Source organism: Falco punctatus (assembly GCF_963210335.1).
Source record: "Falco punctatus genome assembly, chromosome: 6".
Taxonomy (NCBI): domain Eukaryota; kingdom Metazoa; phylum Chordata; class Aves; order Falconiformes; family Falconidae; genus Falco; species Falco punctatus.
The window spans coordinates 17801229-17823375 of NC_137585.1; the positions used below are offsets into that span (position 1 = coordinate 17801229).

General features: G+C 42.0%; 1 protein-coding gene across 1 annotated transcript in view; it reads right to left on the reverse strand.

Moving 5' to 3' along the window:
• IRAG2 (inositol 1,4,5-triphosphate receptor associated 2) overlaps positions 1–22147 on the reverse strand; it is a 39641-nt gene that overhangs the window by 7767 nt on the left and 9727 nt on the right. The window contains exons 11-27 of the mRNA XM_080392672.1: positions 21010–21069; positions 20837–20901; positions 20643–20742; positions 18947–19060; positions 18491–18592; positions 15066–15229; positions 13350–13464; positions 12757–12919; positions 10470–10531; positions 9469–9534; positions 8386–8497; positions 7090–7237; positions 6193–6274; positions 2661–2707; positions 2513–2577; positions 2273–2386; positions 58–140 (exon numbers count right to left, since the gene is read on the reverse strand). Coding sequence (XP_080248798.1) covers positions 58–140; positions 2273–2386; positions 2513–2577; positions 2661–2707; positions 6193–6274; positions 7090–7237; positions 8386–8497; positions 9469–9534; positions 10470–10531; positions 12757–12919; positions 13350–13464; positions 15066–15229; positions 18491–18592; positions 18947–19060; positions 20643–20742; positions 20837–20901; positions 21010–21069 — 1662 coding nt within the window. The remainder of the gene's footprint in view (positions 1–57; positions 141–2272; positions 2387–2512; positions 2578–2660; positions 2708–6192; positions 6275–7089; positions 7238–8385; positions 8498–9468; positions 9535–10469; positions 10532–12756; positions 12920–13349; positions 13465–15065; positions 15230–18490; positions 18593–18946; positions 19061–20642; positions 20743–20836; positions 20902–21009; positions 21070–22147) is intronic.

Below are 22147 nucleotides of genomic sequence, written 5' to 3' on the forward strand. Positions count from 1 at the left end.
CTTTGTCACTGCTCAGCCAAACCAGCTATGTCTCACTGTCGCCACCGGGGCTCTTACCTGGTCTTGCTTTAAAACGTTTTGAAACGCTGTTTTATGTTCTTCCTTCACGGGGCAGAATTGCTTCTTGGTCATATCCACTCCTGGGGAGAAACATTTCCAAACCTAAATGTAACTACAAAAGCAGAAGGGCAACAGCCAGTGTACCAGCCACGGGACAACAAAGCTAAAAGAAATTGCAGCCAATGCCAGGAGAGGGCATTAAGGAGGAGAGGCAGCAGCAGAGAACACTATAAAGACATAAAGAAATGTGATTATAACTATATTTGGCTGGGAAAAAATCCCACTAAGTAGCGTTACTTGTCTACAAGTGAGACTATTACCCCTGGTTGTGGTTACTCTAGTTGAAGTTGCAAGAGTTACAGTAACATTCCCTTAGATAAATAATTTCATTATTTTGCCACCAGCATTGGTGGGTGTTTGGTTTTGGTTTCTTTGCTAATTTTAAGCAGTTAAAAAATTAATTTCTATTTTGAAATCTATAAGCACAGGAATAAGTAAAAAACAGTCCTATGCACAAACTAACAGAAATGAGTATTTGTAGTCCTTGTCTTTCACATCACGGAGTATCAGATGAAGTCAAGAAACGTATGCTACTTCAGTTGCCGTTACAGAGGAGCTTGGGCATAACCAAGTCATGAAAAGCACACAGTTGTGGTATTCCAGGTGTCCATCAGGTTCAAGCACAGTCTGCACTTGGCCTGTCCTTTGTGCCCCAAACCTGAACTAGCAGGGTGCTGACAGAGCAGCAAAATAACTTTCTTCCCTAGAAGATGAGCGGTGATTAACTGGTAAGTTCAGGAACTGATGATGCTAGTTCAAATGCAACACGGACTTTCAAGTGCCACAATTTAGAAAAGCTTTAGAGCAGGCAAAAACCTCCAGGAGGACAACTATTAAAAAGATTTTAAAAGGAAGACATTAAAAAAACTGAAGAAAGTCTGAGAGTCACACTAATTTCTTGTGTGGCAGTAACTCTGGTAGCTATTTATACCTTTTAAAACTTTTTTTTTTTACCCCTTTTCTGTTTACGTAGTCACACACACAAACCCAAGCCAAAGAAACGTCATGGGGAGGGAGGCACAGGGGACAAAAACCACCACACCACCAAAACCCCACCTTTGGGTCTGAAGCACTATCTCTTCCTTCACATGAGCCACCACCTTTGCTTAGCACTCCCTTTTGTCCCTGCCAATTTTCACAGCAGCCCTGTGTATCTGACCTGGCTCCCAAGCACCTTTAAAGGACATTGCATGGTACTAGCAAAAACCACAAGTGAAAATTCATCAGTGCCTCTGTTCTAATACTAGAAATGCTTTCTTTCCAGGGATGTACAGCAGCTAACAGGATTTTTAGAATTTAAAGGTATTTTGACTCTTCTGATCTCTTTTGCATATCTGTTTCCTCCTTGCCAAAGGTACCGCATATGAAAATTAACAGTAGAGGCAAATTAGTAGAAAGAAAATACATTTAAGTGAGGGGCCTGAATTAGATTTCAGGAAGATAGTACTAAAGGAAAAACAAAACCAAACCAGAAGTGACGACAGAGAGTCTTAAATTTAGGTAGAGATTAAAAAATGGTTACAAACTAACATGCACACATATTCTGGGCTGCTTATTCAGATCAGCTTTTTTAAAAATAGTTCAAACACACTGTGAACACATACTCCAGTTTTGTTTTGCTTTTAGTTTTTAAGAGGAAGAAGTACGATCAGATGCAGTAAAAATAATTGTTCTGGTTGTTGACTATAGCAAAAGAAAAAAACCCAACAGAGCCATACCCAAAAGCCTCTATCCTCATCTCTCCTCTTGACCCATCTCAGCTTCTTGTGCACTGAGCAACAGTTTTGAGAGGAAAGCATTATTTAGTGTAGCTGTGTCACTAAACTTTTTTTTAAACCATGAAAACATTCTCTGCCCTCCCAAAATTGCCTGGGGTTTAGTACCCACACAACGCCTTGCCAGCTAAGCAAGCATCAAAATTTCACTAAGCTATTTCATGTTTACTCCTTGCAATGCTGTAAGCTACTGGCCTTCTCCAAGTAGGTAAAGCCTTGTTCCTACTCGGAGTTTTAGGGAGGGTAGAGAGCACTTGCAGGCAAAAATAGAAATTTACAAGTTTTTTTCTTACTCAGCTTCCTCACTTCAAAGATGTGCTGGAAGCAAGCCATTTCCTCACAGCGTGAGTGCCAGCGTGCTGCAGCAGTTACTGTACCTGACACAGGACCAGCCGGATCCTTATCGTTGTTTTTCTCCATTGCTACGGAAGTTGGCACATCCTCTTTTTCACGTGAGCACTTGGGTGATTTTTCCTCCATAAGAAGGCAGCCTATAATATCAGGTAACAGAAGACAGGGCTCTTACTGTTCAGTGAACACACACACTTGAGCATATCTGTTTCCAAGACTTTCAGTGCAAAAAGTTCACACATTTGTGACCCACCTTAAGGGCTTACCTGTTACTGGTACAGTGCTTTCCAAAGACGATGTAAGAGCTTCTTGGGGTGAAGTTAAGTGATCACTGCCAAAACAAAGTTCTTTCAGATACTCATTCATATTATACAGTCTTCATAAAGGTTTTTAAATGCTTGCACAAAACCTGACCTGGATGGGATCAGACTGGCTGGTAGTGTTGGCTCTGCACCGTTAATCTTAATGGAAAAGAGAGAAGAGTCAGTATCAGGGAAAGGGTTGCTGTGCAAGTAGATATTACGTATGTCAAAGTTCTAGTAGTTCCCCCAGCTGCACAAAAATCATTTCAGCAGTGAAGAACTAGTTGGTAAGCGCATACAGGTCCCAAGTGCATACAGATCCATCGGCTAGTCTAAAGCCACCCATACATACAGTACATAGCTTAGCATGTTATCATCATTAGGAGCAATAACTGTTTTTGCAGAAATCTTATCTCAGGAATATCATACTTAGAGATGCATTTGGGTTCCTGACTTCATGTTTTGCTTCTAACATACCTTTTCAAATGACCAATGTATGTGTTACAACACCATTGTTTTATCTTAACACTGTGCATCAAGATATATTAATTTTCAAAGTGTTGACCTCAAACTCTACAAGTGACATGCACAGAGCTTCAACTCTGCTATAGACAGACATCACACTTGTTTCAGTAAATACAAGCGTTATATTAACAGCTCGACCAAACAGGCGATTCAGAACACAGGAAACTTGCATGTTGTGTTCTACTTTTTCATGTTTGTCTTTGAATGACACTAGTTTTCAATATTATATATATTAATTACCTAGCCATTTCAGAAGGCTTCAGGCCTCCTCCTTTATATGCAAACAGCAGAAAGGAATTAAACAGAGGCTGGTACGCAATTTTGCTCATGTTCCTTTAGCCACTGCAGTGCGGTTCTGGACCACAGTCTTATCACATCACAGACAAAACCAACATCCTCTTAAGTCTTTTAACGCAACGGAGCTACTAAGTGGGAAACATCCCTCTTAATTTCATCTGGCATAGCTCCAGTTTGCTTATTCAATTGATAGGATGGTCTCTCTTTATGGGTAAAAAATACAGGGTAAAACAGAAGTTTAAAGGGTTAAGTTGGTAATGACTTGCGACTAACTGCAATCCAGTTAACTGCATCCACTGCTGAAGAGGAGTGAATAACCCCAAGCAACCAAAAAACCAAACCCAACCTATATCCAAGCAGAGAAGGTATAAGGCTAGCCAGCTTTGGGTAGCTCCCTACATACCGAGTGTCCAAGAGCACTATTAAATTTGAAGTGGGTGTAACAACAGAAAAACTGTATCAGGGAGTGATCACCTCCATTCTGGTACCGTCCCTTCCCCCTCACACATCCTCAGAAGGTCCAGGAAACCCAGCAAAGTAGAAAAGGAGTTGACAAAGGTTCCTGGTCACTCCAGAGAGCAACTGACTGCTCCCAGCATCAGTAAGTGCCTTCTCTCCCTGCCAAGCCCCCCCCCCCCCCCCCTATCAGAGCTTCACTGCACTCACAGAGCCTTGCCCCAGCCAGACTGATGTTTCCTCTAATGCAAATCCAGGCTATTTTTATTCTTATTTGAATTCTCTATTAAGCTTAAGGAAGTACAGCATTGCATTTGCCTTGTTCAGGCCATTAGGTCTACAGGAGCACTGGTGAAGAAGGTTAAAATAAAGAGCATGTTGGAATGAAAGCAAAAGAAATCTAAAGGGCTTTTTGAACACACACCCCCCCACACCCCCCCATCACCTAAAAAACCCCAAAAGACCTTGCATCACCTGGAACTGAATACAGCAATACATTATTCTGCATGCCCTCTCCCTGTAATCACACAGTCAGTGGTCTCTTTGTGATGAAGGAAAATCCTCAGTTTGGTTTTTAAACCCCGGTGCTATTAGGATTGTGAGCTCCCATGGATTGGGCAGGGAATACTTAAACAGGAAAACTCCACATTCGAGATTTCCTAATAAAATCTGTTTGCACAAGGCATGAGAGAACAGGCATTCTTCCCAATAAAAGGATTGTGTCAAAGGTGATCCTGCAGTACATTCTGAATCATTTTCCCCCCCTCCATCCCTTTGATAAGCATAATAATCCAAGGATGCTCTATCACAGTAGACAAATTCTGGTCACAGTCCTGTATAACTTTTCCCAAACAAGCATTAACAGTTGGAAGGCCTATCATCTGGTTTCGTCTGCGATATGACTTTTACACTTACAAATCAAAACAAGTATGAAAAGCCCAAGCTTTGCCTGGATCTTACAAGAGTTTCTTTATTAAGTAGCCTCTAAACTCCTATGGTGACAATGCTTTGACAAAATAATTTGCGTTACTTACATGCTGAAGGGCTCGATCTGCTCAAACACATCTGCAACCACAGTGTAATAAAAAAACACTATGGAGACTTTTCCTATTAAACAAGGATATTCAAATTTTGCTGCACGTCACAGTTCTTGGAACAGATACTGGACACAGCCCGTTTGCCTTTTCTCTGGGGTAAGCTTTAACATTTTAGGTTTTTTCCCTCTTTTTAATATAAACTTTCTGTGTGAATATTCTAAAGGCAAAAATGGAAAAATGACATTTCTGAGTCTAGCTGGAATTACAGAAGGTTCCAGACCAACGAAGCACAGACGTTTCAAACAACTGAGCAGGGCTGTGACTTTCCAGAAGGACTGGATAAAGCAAGAGCCCTTGAGATTATCTGCTTTAAGGTAGCTTAAGTAGCAGCAGCACAAACTAGGAGTTCCTCACCTGCTCTACCCCAACGAAGCAGTGTGCTGAAGCCACAGGCGGTCCTCACCACCTAATTTTTACCCTCGCTGCACTTTCTGCCTTGATTTGCTGCTACAACCAGACAACTGCTGCGCTTGCAGCTGCCACGCACTAGAAAGGGTGGGTTTGAGGTTGACTGCTCATTAGTCTGGCAATGGTCATTTCCAGTTTGACAGAAACTACTGACCAATATTCTTCTGTCATCACCACCACCACCAATACCGAAATCTGTAAAGCTAATGAGAAGCCTTGCACGACAGGGCTGTGGTCTAGATTTCAGTAGCGAGCACTGCGGCACGGAGCATATCTAGGTGTGCTGAAGGGGAGCTCATCTTGCTGTTGCTATGATAAAGCCAACTGGCAGCTCAGGCTGTAGATGAGGGATTCAATACAGCAGTGAAGGCATATCTGAGCACGGCAGCTGAAGGAAAGTTTTCACACAGCAAAGATGTCGTTTTTCAGCTGTTACATGGTAGGCATGGGAGAAAGTGCAGAGAAAGGCAGCATTCACAATAAAGCATCCTGTGGCTTCTTGCAGGTGGATAAAAAGACCGAAATCACTCAGACTTCCCTGTCAGAACTAATATTCCTGCACAAACAGCACTGTCTCAAGCCTTGAAACCACATTTAAAATACTCCCCAGCTAAAAGCGTGACCCAGATGCATGCAAACAACAAGACATTTGGGTCTAGAACTACAGTATTCCAGAAGCATGCCCAAATAGAAGGGACTACGCCACACAGAACAAGATGTCCCAGCACCCCACTGAATGATGCCAGCTCCATTTGCCTTGGAGCAGTGCTGGTTTACAGCTGCTCAGTCTGGGTCCGAGTAAGGCACTAAATGCTTGAACCCATTCAAAACCATATCTCAGGCATCAGAGACAGCACTCACCTCAGTAAGTGAAGCGTCCATCATTGTAATGGAAACAGGAAGGTCTGCATCAGTATAGTTACCAGCAGAGTATATTTTCCACCTGGCAATACACATTTTATTTGCATATTGCCCAAAGAACAGTCAGATATATTGCCAATTTTTCTTAAGTACATAACAACTGAATTCACTGCTATCTGTATAGTCAGACAGCTGGTCTCTCAGAGAAAGAGAAATTCATCACTAACATCAATCCCTCCTCCCCCGAACAGCAAGAACCACCACCAGCCCTTCTCCCAGCCTCCTCCACACTGCACAATTCTATAGAAAACCAGTGGCAAAAGCTTTAAGATCTGCTGAGTCTTTTGCTGCAGACTGCCTGCCTCTGCATCTTCAGGAACATCCTGGCTTTTAAAATATTCACCGACTCTAGTCAGCTAGATTTCATAATCTTAAGATGTTCAATCTCTATTTTAAAGATCTAAGAAAGCAGTTCGATAAGCAAGAACCTCAGAATTCCTGCTTTAAACTCCTCAAAAAAAGCGTGACTTCTCAGATCCAGTAGGATTTTGGCTCCTCAATGGGAGTGTCAGTTGTGAGTTAAATACTGAGAAATAGGCATAAGGGTGCCTACATCATGCCTCAGTTCTCCAGCATGACATGGAAACACCTTGACTGTATCTGGTTGGTGGTCATACCAACAGTTTCAGTAAGAAGTTTTAATACTACATTTGTGAACAGAGGCAAAGCGTTACCCCATCACACCCTTATAGGAAATACCAGGCACTTGGTGGTCAGCTAAGAGATGCCCTGCTGTTTAACTCTGCATGTGCTGGGGCTACAGCTTTCCCTTGGAATCTGCCAGATCCCATGGACTCTTCCACCTTTCACCCCAAAGCAGTTATCCTGCCATCGTACTTGCTCCCCACTGATGTCACATCGGAGTTGGACGTGTGTCCCAGACTACAGCTTTCAGACGCGTGGCTGCCAGAGCTCTGCCTACAAGGCTGATCCCAGCCGTGCACAGGAAAGTTCCTTGGGCGTGAGGTTTCCAAGGTCAGAGCATCTGTTAAAGAGACAAGAGTAACAGACATTAGTAAAGTTGGATTTAGTCACATGCCAGTTCTTGACTATGTCTAAAATAATCAAGCAGCCGACCAGCCAAACAGATTTGCAATAAGGCAGCTTCCACCTTAGTATGAAAGGGTTAGGTTATAGGGCCTTAACATATTTTGTAGATGGAGAGCCCACAGCATCTGGGGATGAGGATTTTCCATCAGTCAGGTTATAGAAGCTTCCATGTAGGACAGTTCTGTTGTAGTGAATTGTTTTGTGTCGCAGAGGGGGCTAGGAAATAGATCTTCTTTTATAAGTCAATACTTGACTGGTGCAAGCTGAGGATACCTGCCTTATTTGTGGCTGGATTTTGATATTACAGCAAGTTGCAACAGCGTTCAGAGTTGGCCTGCTGAAACAGCCTGCTCAGGGCAGCGCGGTAATCCTACAAGGAGCACGTGCAGTCAAGGAAAATCTACACCCCACTGGAGGAAACTGAATAAGGATTATGTTTCACCACTTTATAGTTTGCGTGGGAAGAGACTCTTGTGTTGTACTGGTTAGCTGCTGGAAGAAACGCTTAGGCTGTAAAATTCCAAACGCACTCTGCGGTTCCGTGGCCCTGCAATGCTTATCTGTCAGGGACACTTACCATAGCCATAAGGCTTGAGCGTTGCAGGGAAGTACAAGCACCTTGTGGATGTAGCAGAAATCCAGATGAAATTATTTTAATCTCAGTAGCTATGTCACCCATTCAAGCTTTTAAACCAGGACTAACCTCGGTAGCAAAGTAGCAGAACATCACTTGCCATCTCAGTGTGTGCCAGTCAGAGTGAATGGGAAGGACGTAACTTGAGCGCTCTTGAAACAGACTGGCAAGCGTCTTGTCAGGAACATGCTTAGATGCATGGGTTGTACTGGTAGTTCCTTAAGCTTTTGGGGACTCCTGTTAGGCTGACAGACAGCCACCTTCTCAGGACTTTCTTTACGAGCATTATAAACATGGTTCAGCCTCTTGGATTACAGGCAAAAATAGGCTGAAGCCAGCAACAGGTTTTCCACACTCTACCAGCACTTTTAGCACCATTGATACTGTTCTATCAACTCTTCCTATATTTCAGGAGAGACAGAAAAATGGCCAACACCACCAGGTCTTACCTAGCAGAGGCGTGCTGTGCTGGTATGAAATATCCGAGGGCAGTGTCCTGGGAAGTTCAGTGCACAAGGTGGGCCCTTCACTCCACCACAGTTGTTTAGAGCAATAGAGCTGCTAATTGAAAAAATAGAAAGTGCTGCTGTTGTTCAATCACACTGAATACATTAATGCCACCAACTACCCACACACATGCACAGTTGCATCTGCATAATGTAATACTAACAGTTATACAAATACATTATCTGTTGCTTTTTTGTCTAGAAAAGCTCATATCCTTAACATGCAGAACAGATACAGGAAAAGATAGAATAAGTCAACTTCACATTTGCACAGACACGTCAGTTCAAGCTAGGTATCTAACGAGATACTACATAGCCAGGCAAGATGAGCAGGACAGAAGAACAAAACAAACACCCACTCACCCAACCACTACAAAAAATAAACACAAAAAGCCACATAAAAAACCCCACTGCCCTTTTCAGCCAAGCCAAGCAGATAGACTGAGAAAGGGAACATTCATCCAGTGTTCAGCACCTGCTACGCAGGTGAGGTTTCCCTCAGCAGGAGCAGGAGGGCAGCTCCAGCTCAGCAGCATGGAGACAGAGCACTGCCCTGGCTGTCCCCTGCCCCTGAATGCACACCACTTGCTTGCTGCTTGGTGCTGAAGAGGTTTCATCTGAAGGTAGCTAGAAGAAACTTCTGAAGCAACACTTAGGCAGCTGCATTTGACCCAATGTTGCTTAAATGATGAAAAATGGAAAAGAAATGGGAAGATGTAGCCCCATCTTCAGCCTCCGATACCTCTCAAAACACTATTTATCAAACACCTGTATCTTGTCACAGCAACTGTTCAGAAGCAATAGGAAACCAGTTTTGCAGTAAGGTTTTGAGTATACTTCTGTATATGTATACATGTGTACGCATGCATACATAAAAATAGATCTGAAATTATTTTCATTGAATCTTTAACTTGGCAAAGTTTCTCACAAGAAAGTTATTTCTTTCAGGTCATAAAAAAAAAAATCCAAACAAAACTAGCGTCACATTTTAACAGGCTCAGCAACAGTCATAGCAAGCACACTTACCTTCCCTTTTACCAGCTCAGCTGATGTGGGCAGCAGACCGTACTCAGATTCTAACTCTGCACAACACTGTTGAAATGGAGAAATAGTTTAAGGCAGGCAAACGTAGGGAAAAAAAAAAAAAAAAAAAAAAAAGGAAAAAAGAGAAGGAACAGTACTACCAATTATGAACAAAATGGAACGTTATCCAATTGAACTGTTTTCAGCTATCAGGAAAACTATGCAGCCGTTTCCCCTTGCTACTTCCAGCCTTTAATTCTGCAGACCTTTATGCATGAATACAAGTTTTATTCACATGCAGCTGGTCCACAGTTTTAATTCTCCTCCTCGGATGCCTCTGTTACAGCCTAGGATAAGTTTTAGGTTCTTCTGTTTCTCTTTATAAATACACTGTTATTCTGCATTAAATCCAGACCGTTCAGACCCTGAGCTATAGCGTTCCTTACCAAAGCCAGTTAGGAAAAAAAAGTCTTCCCACAATGTCTCCCCCTCCACCTCCTTCCAAACTTGAAGAAAGTATTTTTATTCAAAGCAAAGCACTCCAGAGTTATATAATTTCCAACACATTTCCACAGAGGGGCACAAAGGTAATAACTATTTCACTGCCTATTCCAATATGTGGATACTGAAAGATATTTTATTACAAGATTTTAAACATTTGTTTACAAGACTGTCTGCAGAAGAGAGGGCTGATTGTGACAGACAAATCACACCAATGCATCAGGGAAAGCTTCCCTCAGCCCCATTTGATACAATCACCAACAACCATTCTCAGTGAATACCAACATCACACCTGTAAGCCCATTTTTTCCAGAAGACTGAAGGAAAATAATAACGTACAGATCAGTACATGCAGTTTACTGCCCCCACAGTCGTGCATATGTTAGAGAAGGAACCAGATGCTGTCAAATTACTTGTAGCCTATCTCAGCTGTAGATATCCTTCCACCAGAACACCTCCTGTGCAAGCCTACCTTTTCTTCTCCCACCAAACAAGCATCATACCTGACACAGCAATTCACAGAGTCGCCTTTGAAGCAGTTCCCATCTCAGTGCATTAGCAGTTGCTATGAAAAGACATTTACAAGTCTTACAGGGTTCCTTATAATTTGATAACAAGTAGCTGGACATTACAGCATCTTTAAACCTGACCTCTGCCTATCACAAACCCATTGTACTTTGCTTTAGTCTGGTTATACCTAAAACCATTTTTCACAGGAAAGAGAATTTTAGAAGTGCATTTTGTTTTGTGAGTTCCACCCTACGTAAAACACCGGGCACTTTCTTCCCTGTGGTTACATTTCCCCTTGCAATAAAGGTGGGGGCAATGCTTCCTCATGGCAGTGTTCAGGTGCCACACACAGCTCCTATGGAAACGGATGACTCCATCACGGCTGACTGGAAGAGACACAATTGTCCTTCCAACTTGACATCTTATTCAGAATTCTTAGAGTCGATGGGCACCATGTTATACTTGGAAACAGTCTTTGTTCAAGTCCGGCAATGCCAGGGCCTGCCTTCGGTGACTTCTACCAAAAGCCATAGCTTTTATGCTACAGTTAATGATGTGTGTGTGAGAGAAAGGAGGTTTCATTAGCACTGTCACTTTAGCGGCCAAGTGAAAATTCCAGGCGGCTCTCAGTACTTGTTCAGTCTTTTCACTGGATCAGGGCCACGGCAGTTAGCGGTGAGGCATGATTAGTCATCTGAAACAGAAGGAGCTGTGCCAGGCTGGCTGAGGTTGTGTAGTAGCTTCCTTGGCCAACAGGTTCCCTAATTTCTCATTTCTTACCACACAGGTGGGAGGAAGTAGGGGAATGGAGTAGGTAGGTAGGTGGGGAAGGGGCACTAGACCCATCTGGCTTTCTGCAGGAACCAAGATAAATTGTTGTCCTCCCCCACTCTCATCCTTGTTTGCCAGCCCTGTTCTTCATAAGACTTCGCAACATCTCTACACATCTACTGGTTTATTTCCATTTATCTGCATAAAGAGATTTCTGCAAACTACCTGGAGTCATTTAAAGCTAAAGTCACAGCCGTTTCCAGAGTGGCAATGTTTGGGGTGTGGTTTTTTTTTTTTTTTTTGAGTGGGGAAGGTCTTTTTGTTTTGGTTTGTTTGGGTTTTTTATAATTTACTTTTCTTTTTTTGAGTCACAGAGGCACCAGTCTCTCCCACATCTCTGGGGTTCTCTCTCTCTTTTTACTCACTCTAGCTCACTTTGCAGAAGAGCTTTGTCTATTCAGAGCTATAAAATGACACACTATTTCCATTGCTATACCTCAAACTCCACACTTTGAAGGAAGCAGTAAGCATGAAAGCAACATGAGCACACACACGTGAAAAATGCCAAACTGTTGTTCAGAAGTCAGCAAGCAGTCTAGAGCTGTTTCTGCCACATCAGTGCATAACAATTGTGCCTTAGAGCTAAAGCACAGGGTTCCCATGTAATTTTTTTCCTACAAGACAACCTGTAATTTGCACATAAAATTTTTTTTTACAATGCACATAGTCACATTGCCCTGGGAAATGTGTGCCTGAGGCCAAATCTTCAGTAGCCTGTCAGTCATTTTTTTTTTTTTTTCCTATGAGGAAGTGATATGTACTCCAGAATTTGGAAAGAAAAGTACTGGAATCAAACCACTGTATTCTCCAATTGCCCAAGCTTTTGGAGTATTGATGTTAGCGAGTGAACAAGAGGTAGTATGAAGTTTCCATGGTTCTGTAGCAAGAGTTGCATGTGTACAATGCAATGACACGCTTGCTTTCTACTAAGGAGAGCAGTGTAATACATGGCATTACTCAAAAACACAAAGGAAATACAAGCAGAATGCAGAACGTAAAGATCAGTTCTGTTTGGCACAGGAAGCTGAAGAAAGAGGCATGACTTTGCTAAGAATAAGGTGGGCCATTCAGGTATGGGAACAGGACCTCTGGTAAAGGAGCGCCAGTGCCACCTGTAGAGTTACTAATGCTTCCTCCTAGGACTGCAGATTTTGGTAGGAGGTCCTGCAGCTTTGGTCCAGCCCAACAGCCACTCATTGAGATCCCACCCGATTCTCAGCCCAGATGCTGTGGTTGCAGACCTCTTAAAGGAGAAGGGAAAATAGAAGAGGGGACACACACACACACACAGACGGGACAGGGAGAGAGAGAGGTGGCAGGGGGGAGGACTCCACAGAGCATTCTACTGGATGACCTGCAAATCAGTCCTATATCCCCTTGCCATAACTAGACCATAAAGGATTTGCCCATGCAAGAGTGAATGCTGGCATGCTGCCAGTAGTTACTCACTTTTCTGGTCCTCCACCTTTTCTTGAAGCAACTGGCAAGTGTTCGTTAAAGCTGCATTCACAACCTTGAGTTTTTGCAGCTCAGAAATGGCTTCCTCTAACTTGCATTTTGAGGATGCAGCTTCCTCACAAGCAGCGTGAAATGCTTCAGTTTGATCCTCCACCTAAGCACAAAACAATATTTAAGAAGAAAGGGAATGAAAGTGAATACAGCAGCCTGGCTAACACAAGGAACCTCTACAGTTCATGTAAATGAAACCAAACTGCATCTGTTCTTTCTCAGGAAGTGATAAAGCTCCCTCTGAACTTCTGCATTTTTACGTTGGGGTGGACTGTGTATGGAAGCTATTTTTGGCTGGGTTTTTTTCTTTTTTTTTTTTAACCCACCACAAATATGCAATGCTGCCTCTTTCATCAGCAAACTGTTGTCACCACCCCCTCAAATTTTACTTCCTCTGCCGGTTACACTTTTGCAACGAGGCACTCCGTTCCGAACACATGATTTCCTTTCCCCAAGAGCAGCGATGCATTGTAGGTAGCCTTTTGCATCTGCTTGCTTGTCTCCTGCATAGAAGGAACTAGACTGTCCCTCACCTGCTTACTGGCATCCTCAAGTTGCTTTGTAGCTTTTTGCAGCTCTAAACCAAGGGCTTCTGCCTGGCCAGCAGTTTCTTCTTGTAACTGTTTGACAGCTACTATCTCACGTTGCCTGTGGGGTGAGAGAGCACAAACCACAATCCGTTACTGACATTTAGAGCAGGCATGCCCGGGAGATGACACACTTTAGTTGTCGAGACATGCATCAAGAAACACATTCAGCCGTTACATATTGCAGCTCCCCAGGACTCAGCACCAGGGACTCAGTTCTTGCTAAGCACAATTCAACCCAGCAGGCAGACAAGGCTTTTCTATGGCAGCTCCAGAATTAGGAAGGGGTGGAGATTTTCCCTGGTTTCTCCCAGCTTAACAGCACAAGGGCAGGGCCAGCCTCAACCAGCTGGGTACTGTAGGGGTAGCTCGTGCAATATCCAGGGAACTCTTACAGAGGAATAGCTTAGCAGCACAAACTTTTACAGTTTTGTCAAAAGAATGCATTGTCTCATGGTTTTGGAGAAACAGTATTGGGATATAGAGTCAATCATTCTAGAAAAGAAATGCCAGAGCTATTAGTGCAGCTACACAGCTTCACCAGATTGATTTCCCAGTGTTTCAGAGGGTATTCCACTTGACAGCAAGCAGATGCCATCAGAACCAGCGCTAAAGATGATAACTTTCAAGGAACCCTTTTTTTCCACTGCAGAAACCCTTTGCCTGTTTCTTCTCTAACTTATCTTCACATATATTTTTCTTGTTGCTGCCACCATAAACAATTTTGATAGAGAGGCAGCTTTAAGAAACCAAGCCATCAGTACTTTTGTCAGCTCTTTTCTGAGTGAAGGGAAAGCATGTAAGTAGTCTATATTAACAATGTTAAATGGAAGGTAAGTCAAGCTAAAGTGCATCATGACTGCTTCATATTGGCTCTCCAGGATGCAAAGCCCTAGGGAGCTCCTTACACCCCAAATCCAGGTAGAGGCATGCATGCAAAAATTTATATTTAGCATAGGATAGCAGAAGGATGATACTATAGGTAAGCCTGGGTTCCACAAAGATAACAAATTCAAGTTAGTTGTTCTAGAAAAAAAATAAATTTGACTGGCTACTTTCTTGAATGCCCAAGGAGAAGAGGAAGGGTGGGCAGGCAGAGGTTTACACCTGCTGTCCTTTGCTGTCATATTTGTAATATCAAAACTCATAGCAGGAACCATGTGCCAATAAACTGAAATTTAAGTTACATTTTTGTATGTAATGAGATAACTTATTGAAGTGATACCCTTAAGAAACTGACACAGATCATCTGAAGCTAGCAATTGTCTCCCAAAGCAATAATACCTGCAGGCATATATTTTACAGGTCTTCTGCTTCACAGAAACCCAACATTTTATTTAATGTTTGCACCTGTTAGATAGGCCCTGCCTTCTTGCTGTAACTGCTCAGTCTGTGGTCTCCCTGGTGTTTCCAAAGGCATCTCCAAGACTGTACTTCATACATAAACCTTAAGTCCCACATAGCGTATGTGTTATGCTAAAACCAGGTCCACGCTCCAAACCAGCAGACTATTTCCTCCATGAAAAAAGCCTTCAGAAATCAGTAAACTTTTTATTCCACAGGACAAAACCCCACCAAACAGAGATGCAACCAACAACAACAAAAAACACCACAAGGGGGGGGGGGGGGGGGAGGACAGACCCACATGCTTTGAAGGGGTACCTGGCAGAGAGTTCTTTCCTTAGGTGAAGTTGCTCTGTCTTGGTTCTCCTCAAATCACCTGCTATTTGAATAAAATCCTTATCTAGGGATTCTTTGTATTTTTCCAAGAGATGAAGTTTCTGGATCCAAAGGTGTCTTTTTTCTCCTAGTTCTTGCTTGAGAGCCTGTGGAATTTTGAAACCGAGCTGTCATGTGGTTAGATGAGGAGCAGAGCCAGAGAGTAAACCAGAGCCCCAATTTACATGATGAGAATAGATTTCCCTGTTCCACCATTTAATATCATCACCTACATCTGATGCTATCAGTAATAAAGAAGGTGGATGATTGACAATGTTTTGTCATCTACTCACTCAGCATCTGGTTGGGATGGGGGGGGGGGCACAGAGGAAGAGATAAACGAGGAGAAATACATTTTAATAGGGAAGAGACGAGGGAGAAATGGGTGGTTTTTGTGCAAAAGTGTTTTGTGCAGTCTAATGGGTTAACAAAGCTACCTAAACTTCAGACCTGTGCCTTCCAATTCCTGAATCTGATGGGATATGGGGACAGAGAGGCTAGACTCTTGCCAAGTGTTAGGACTTCTAAAAAAAAAATAAAAAAAAAAATAAATTTCTTGATGTGCAAACTGTTACACATTGCTCAAAGAGATAGTAAGCTAGTTCAATTTTTGTCAAATGGCTCCCACTTTTTTCAAGAAGTTACTTCTGAGTGAAAAGTCACTCTCAGCCTTTCTTTCTGGGCAGATCTAGAGTACACATACAGTCCTCTTCCTCTTTATCCATTGTAGAATAAATACATGGTTATCAAGTATATATGGTAAGTGTGGCAGCTGATTACATGGTGCATGAGGGAATCTTTACAACTTACTCCAGAAAAACTCCATCACAAGATGCCCAGATACAGCAGCAAAAAACATTTCGCAATGGAAAGTTTTAATAACAACCATCTTGCAAGAAGCCCTAAAATTGATAATTTAGGCTTCTGTAACCCTTTCTTTAAAGTATAACTGAGTCCATTGGCACCAATTTGAGTTTGCATTACAGCAAAATACAAAACCCCACCAAAACTATCAAGACAATATTTCAGTTTGTCATACATGCCTAGCAGATGGCATCTGTCCAAGGGATGACCTCTGTGACCAAGGCTTTTGCTTTTACCTCTAATTTGTGGGAAGAAAAGGGGGGGGTGGGGAAGAGGGTAAAAAAATGAGGTGTTAAGTGACATTGCACCCTTTGTATTTCTCTGAACAGTGACTTGCAGTATAAAGTACTGAGAAAGAACAATCCAATCCTATTTCTCTGACCTTGTTCAACTGAATACGCAAAATAGAGTTCTCAGCTTTTAAAGAATGTTTAATGAGAGTCAAACAAAGGTCAGGTAAGAATGATGTAAAATCCCAGAAATATGAACATTAGTTCAAAGGGGAAAACATCAATCCCACAAGTATGGGCCACGTTATCTACTTGCTTCACTCAAGAGAAGTGTAACACATCAAGTATCAAGCTAAAAATAAATACTTAAAAATCCACAGAGACTGAGCAGTTTTGCTAGATATGTTTCCTGGGATGACATGGGATGTGACCATGTGCAAATGCCCACATCCTGAAGATCAGTTTGTCAGCCAAGACAGGCAGCACTTGCTCTCAGAAACAGCATAGTTTTGACACAAGTGGTATAGGTTTATCAGGGCACATGTGCCACAGTCTTGCCTTCCTGCAGGAGAAGGGCGTAAAAGTTTTTGTCACCATCAGTATATGCATGTACACACAAAACCACAGGCATATATTATACATGAAGTAAATTCTAAGTATATTAAAATATATTTAATGCTGAAACTCAGTAAAATGTGTCCATAATATATTTCAGAGGAAATTGTGTGGAAGTGTTTAGTCTTCAAGTGACAGTACATGGTCCAAGATATACCATAGACCATACTTCCCACAGATCTGGCTTGTTCTAGCTAGGTGAAGACAATACATTTGACATGAAGTCACTTTCCATCCCCACAGGTCCCAGAAGGATAGGACACTTTTGGTTTTGAAGAATCTTGTTCTTCCTTGATCATCTCTTAGCTTAGTTTCCAAATGCATCACTCTAAGAGCCAGAATAGGGTTCATTTGCCACGATCAACTACAACACCCACACCAAAAGTTCAGCATCCCATGTTGAACAGGAATATGATCCCAACACAAATGGTAAGTTAAGAAGCACTTTGCAGCTGTGACAGCTTCAAAGAAGAAAGTTTTCAGTCAAGATCAAAAACCTACATCAATGCACAAGCCTGCAGTTTCCTAGAATCTACTCAGAGTCACACCAGGGTGAAGAGACCAAGATGCTTGCAGCTTCTCCAAGGGGAAGCTTTCAGGATTTACATCAAAAAGAAGGAAAAAAAAAAAAAGCTGGCTGCCTCCAATGATTTCTCCCATCTGCCCAGAAAAAAAAAGTGAAGAGGGCCAGCTACATTTTGCAGTATTAGAGGAAAAGAAGAGTAGCTTTCTGCTTAAAAGCTAACAGCTTAAAACAGCACATACCCTGGTACCACTTGCTATTACCCAAGTGGGATGAATTAAGGGTTATGCATATATTAAGGAGCTGAAAGATACCATTAATATACAGTTTAGTAGAGTTTTCTATAACAGTATTCCTAACAACAGATTAGCAAGAAGGAGCAGATTAGAGAAAAAGCTGCCTGCAGTAAGATCAAGATTTCAGAAACCATGCTCTTATATGGGAGGGCAGGATAGAGCAAGAGCTTGCGTCCACAGATCACTGCTACCACATGTGGAAGTTATTTTTGCCAGTTACCTTGAGCACAAGTCTTTACTTTCAAGCCTTACTAGAGATATGAGAAGTAGTAAAAATAAATTATGCACGAATAAGTTGTAAAATATGTACTGTGGAACGTGTCCAGCAAAAGTAGAACTCTCTGCCTTTGAAAAGAAAGAAAACCCCATGAGGGTTTTAGTTTGGAAATCTGGTTATAAACCTACCTCCTTCCTCCTGTTGATGGCAAAACTGTCTGCTACCTTAGCCAGATTCAGAACACAGGGGAAAGGAGGTGCTCAAGGCACACAAACATGCAGTAGTAAAAAAAGCTTCATAGCTCACGCAATATAGTGTTGCCATCTGACCTCATTTTCCTCTTCAAACTGACTATCTACCCTTCAAGCATAGTTTTAACAAAGCGAGCTCTTGCACAAGTCAGGAGAAGTGCAGCATTTAAGTGGAAAATCAATCATCCCCTTTCTCTTCGAAAAAGAAAATGTTACAAAAGATATCTCTCCATACAGACATCTCTAACTCCCAAATGGATTGCTATGATCTCAAGTAATTAATATACATAGCATGCAGCAGTAAGATCCCACTTGAGTTTTTTGCACAGCCCCTCTGTTTGATAAAATAGCTTCAGAGAAGCAGTTGCTTACCAGAAGTTTACTTTCCCAAGCCTGTTGCATGTTCACATCAGGGTCTTTTACCCATTGTAAAGCAGTCATGACAAGCTCCTCTGCTCCAGAGGCTTCCTTCTGCTGAAAAGGCAAAACAACACACCCTCAAAACCCCCTAAAACAACAAAACCCAAACACCACCACCATCCTCCTCCTAAAAAAAAAAAAAAAACACCACACAAAAAAACCAAACCCTGGCTGGCATTTTTAGTACTAGCCTGACACAATGCCCAGAATTACCCAAGTTATAAGTTACGGTGTTGGAGTAGGTGCAAAATGTTGTTAGATTAAGTGTAACCCCCTCCATCCCCAAGGGCAGCTATTCTTATTTTTTCGAAAGGAGAAAACATGATCTGACCATCAGTGCTTAGAGAAATCCTAATTAAAAGGCTGATAGAAGAGCACATCCTTATTCACACAAGCTCTGCCACTGACCAGGTTGTGCATGACAGTCTTAAATTTTTCTCCTGCATATTCAGGTCCTTGAAGCAAAAGCAGCACTTCACGATCCAGCGTTTCATCCAGGGACGTCCATTCAGCCTTGAGAATCTTTGAAGAGATGGAAGATCCAGCTAGCTTATTTTGACATCTCCTTATTACAAACCAGCATCAGTGACATTTAGACTTTTCAGAAGTATCCCTGCATCCTATTTACCAGAAGGTCAGAGCTACTGAAACTTGAAGCTTGTAAAAGTTTTCAAACCCATCACGTCATGGGGATTTTAAAAAAGCAAGCCAGCCAAGCTGCTGAACAATCCACAGTAAATTTTCATGTCAGGAGTGGGCAAGAGGAAGTCAATAATTAGTTATCTTCATTCAGAAGAGGCTTTGTGAAGTGATGAATAAGCAGAGCCCTTACTTGCTTTACAGGTGAATTGGTGGGATTGTGTCTCATTACAGCATCTGGGGAGGTAAACATAGTGACTCACTGTGGCCGTGGGGAGCTGCAATAGGGGACAATACATTATTTTTGAAACCGAGCTGCCTAGCCAAGTACACCTCTCATTTTTGGGCCTGTAGTTCTAGTCCATTATTAGATTCTTTTTCTTTTTTTGCAAATGCCCCACATACAAAAGCAAGTAGCAGCACAGTGAAGTCTTACAAGAGAAATCACTACAATAGCATATATTTGTTATCAGCTTTGCTGCACAGCTTCCATCTGAAGGGAAGACAGCATTGTAAGAAAGGATGGGACTCCACGGAATGTCTTTAGGGAAACAGGCACAGAATAGCTCAGATAAAAACTCTGAAATAAAACCATAATGTACACGTAAATTGTTTTTCCCAGTAGCGCTCCACTGGAGTGCTGGAAAGCTACAAGAGCAGTAAACTAGAGACCAAGCTTCCAGTGTTGCGTGAAGCATGTCTGATCAAAAGCATAGTTCCCAAAAGTCATCAAACCACCTGCCAGGTGTTCTTCAGAGGACATGGGGGACACTGCAACTCCAACAGGCTCAACTGCAGTATTAAGAGTATGTTAGCTTGTGGCAGACTCAGAAGGATGCCTCTCCTGTCCTCCTCCAAGTCACTACCCAAAGACCCCAGGAAAAAAAAAAAAAGAACGAACAGGGTAGTACTTCTAAAGATCAGTCTCCATCACACCTGCTGAAGAGCAAGGTAGTAGTACCTACAGAAAGATGCTTATCAGAGTACCTAAAGAATAAATTAGATGAAGACTCCTCAACATTGTCAAGATGCTTACTCTAGTTTTCTTTTTCATTGCATTAGACTTCAAGGAAAAAGAAGCCTCCTCTCCTGCAATTGGAAATGGTGTCTGGTGCAGGTAGTACAACAAGAAGACAACTTACTTTCTTCAGCATAATACCCTTTATATATTTGAAAACGTCTATCTTCTCCTATCAGTCTGCTTTTCTTCCAGCTAAATGTATGACCCTAGTTCTTACAGATGTATTTTGTACATCACATTTTTCAGATCTCAGTGCTGTTTGCTTTTTGGACTTTCTCCAATGTACTTGGGACAATATTGTAACCCTCACATTTTATCCTTGTGTGCTAGGATTAATGGCTTTGAATTCCAGGACTATCTAACAATTCACAGGGAACAAGCTTTGTTCTTCCTTTACTGATACAAGACAACTGGGATGAGATTCAATAAAGATTTGATTCATACCTCAGAAGACTGAGCAAGTTCCAGCTCACAGTGCAGTGAATTCATCCCTTCAGGAATATTACCATTAGATTTACACAACGGTGGGAAACTCAACCCATTTCTAGAAGAGACGGGGGGGAAAGAAGAAAAAAAATAGTCAGCCCTTTTTGACGTTTGATGAACTGCATTTTCTGGAACATGTTCACGATACTCACGAGATCAGCTCTTGCTGCATATGTTGCATGTTCTCCAGTAGCTTATTTTTTTCTGCCCGTAAAGTCTAAAACATAGATCAGACTTGGTTAGAGTGTTAGTTTGTTACACAGAATAAGCATAGGATATGCATGCTTTCCCCTTGTGTAATTAAAACCTAAGCTCAGTCCCATACCTCTATGACTGAGGAACACTCCACAATGGTTAACTTCAGTTCCTTGATGTCTTGCTCCTTCTGCAGGGATTGTGGAGAAAAGAGCCATTAAAGCTTACTTCAATGTGCTAGATGTCAGGTTGTGTATTTGTAATATTTACGGCTATGATGCTTTGTAACCAAAACAGCACTCGCTATACTTGATCCTACACCACAGCAGCAAGCTGCACGATTTATGTTTGAGCAGCAACATAGTTACATAAAAAGAGCTTCAATTTTAGAAGAATACAGTCAATTACCTTGCATATTGGCTAACAGAAAGCCAAGATGACCTTTTCTATGTAACTCCTGAAGGAGATGGAAAAACACTTTCCAGGTGCTGTGTTTTAATTTATTACTTAATGGGTTTCACTACCAGCAGTAGCAGATTAAACTGGACAGAAGCACTCTAGTTTTAGCTGAAAACCTAGACTATATTATGCCTGGCACGAGTTTTAATCCCAAATGACCCTTAAAACAAGTTGCAGTGTTCCGAGTTTACTCTCTTGGTTTTCATGATTAAAGTCACAGAGCGTAGCACTCTGCGTATTAAACACCACCTAATTGAAGGGCTGATAGAGAACATATCAACCCTCACGGCAAGGCTGAGGTGTTACTAGAAATATTATCTTTCTCACCATCACAAACTAGCAATGGGCTTAAATCCTGTTATGCCATTACAGTGGAAGAGACTGCATAGACAAGCCGAGTGTATCTTTGCCAAAACAGGAACTTCAGGTAGGAGCTTTGGTCCTCTCATCCCTTTTATGAGTTCTTCCTACTCTTCCTCTTAAAAAAACAGTTGAGTTTTTTGAAAGAGATGAAATACACAGAAATCCAAGCATGAAAAGTGAGGTTATAGAACCAGGCTTCCAGCCTTGGCAGAGACAACAGATACATGGGGCTGAAGCTTGGGGGGGGTGGGGGGCAGAATAAAGTGTTTTCTATCTTCCAGGCCCACAGAAGGTATGCAGAAAGAAAGGTTATGCCAAAATATTCAGTGACCAATCCTATCCAATCTACCTTTGGATAAAGAGCTGCGAGGGGGGATTTTTTTATCTTTTGTATAAACTTATCCCATAGATCCTAATGCCAACAAGCAGTCAGTTTTCCACACCAG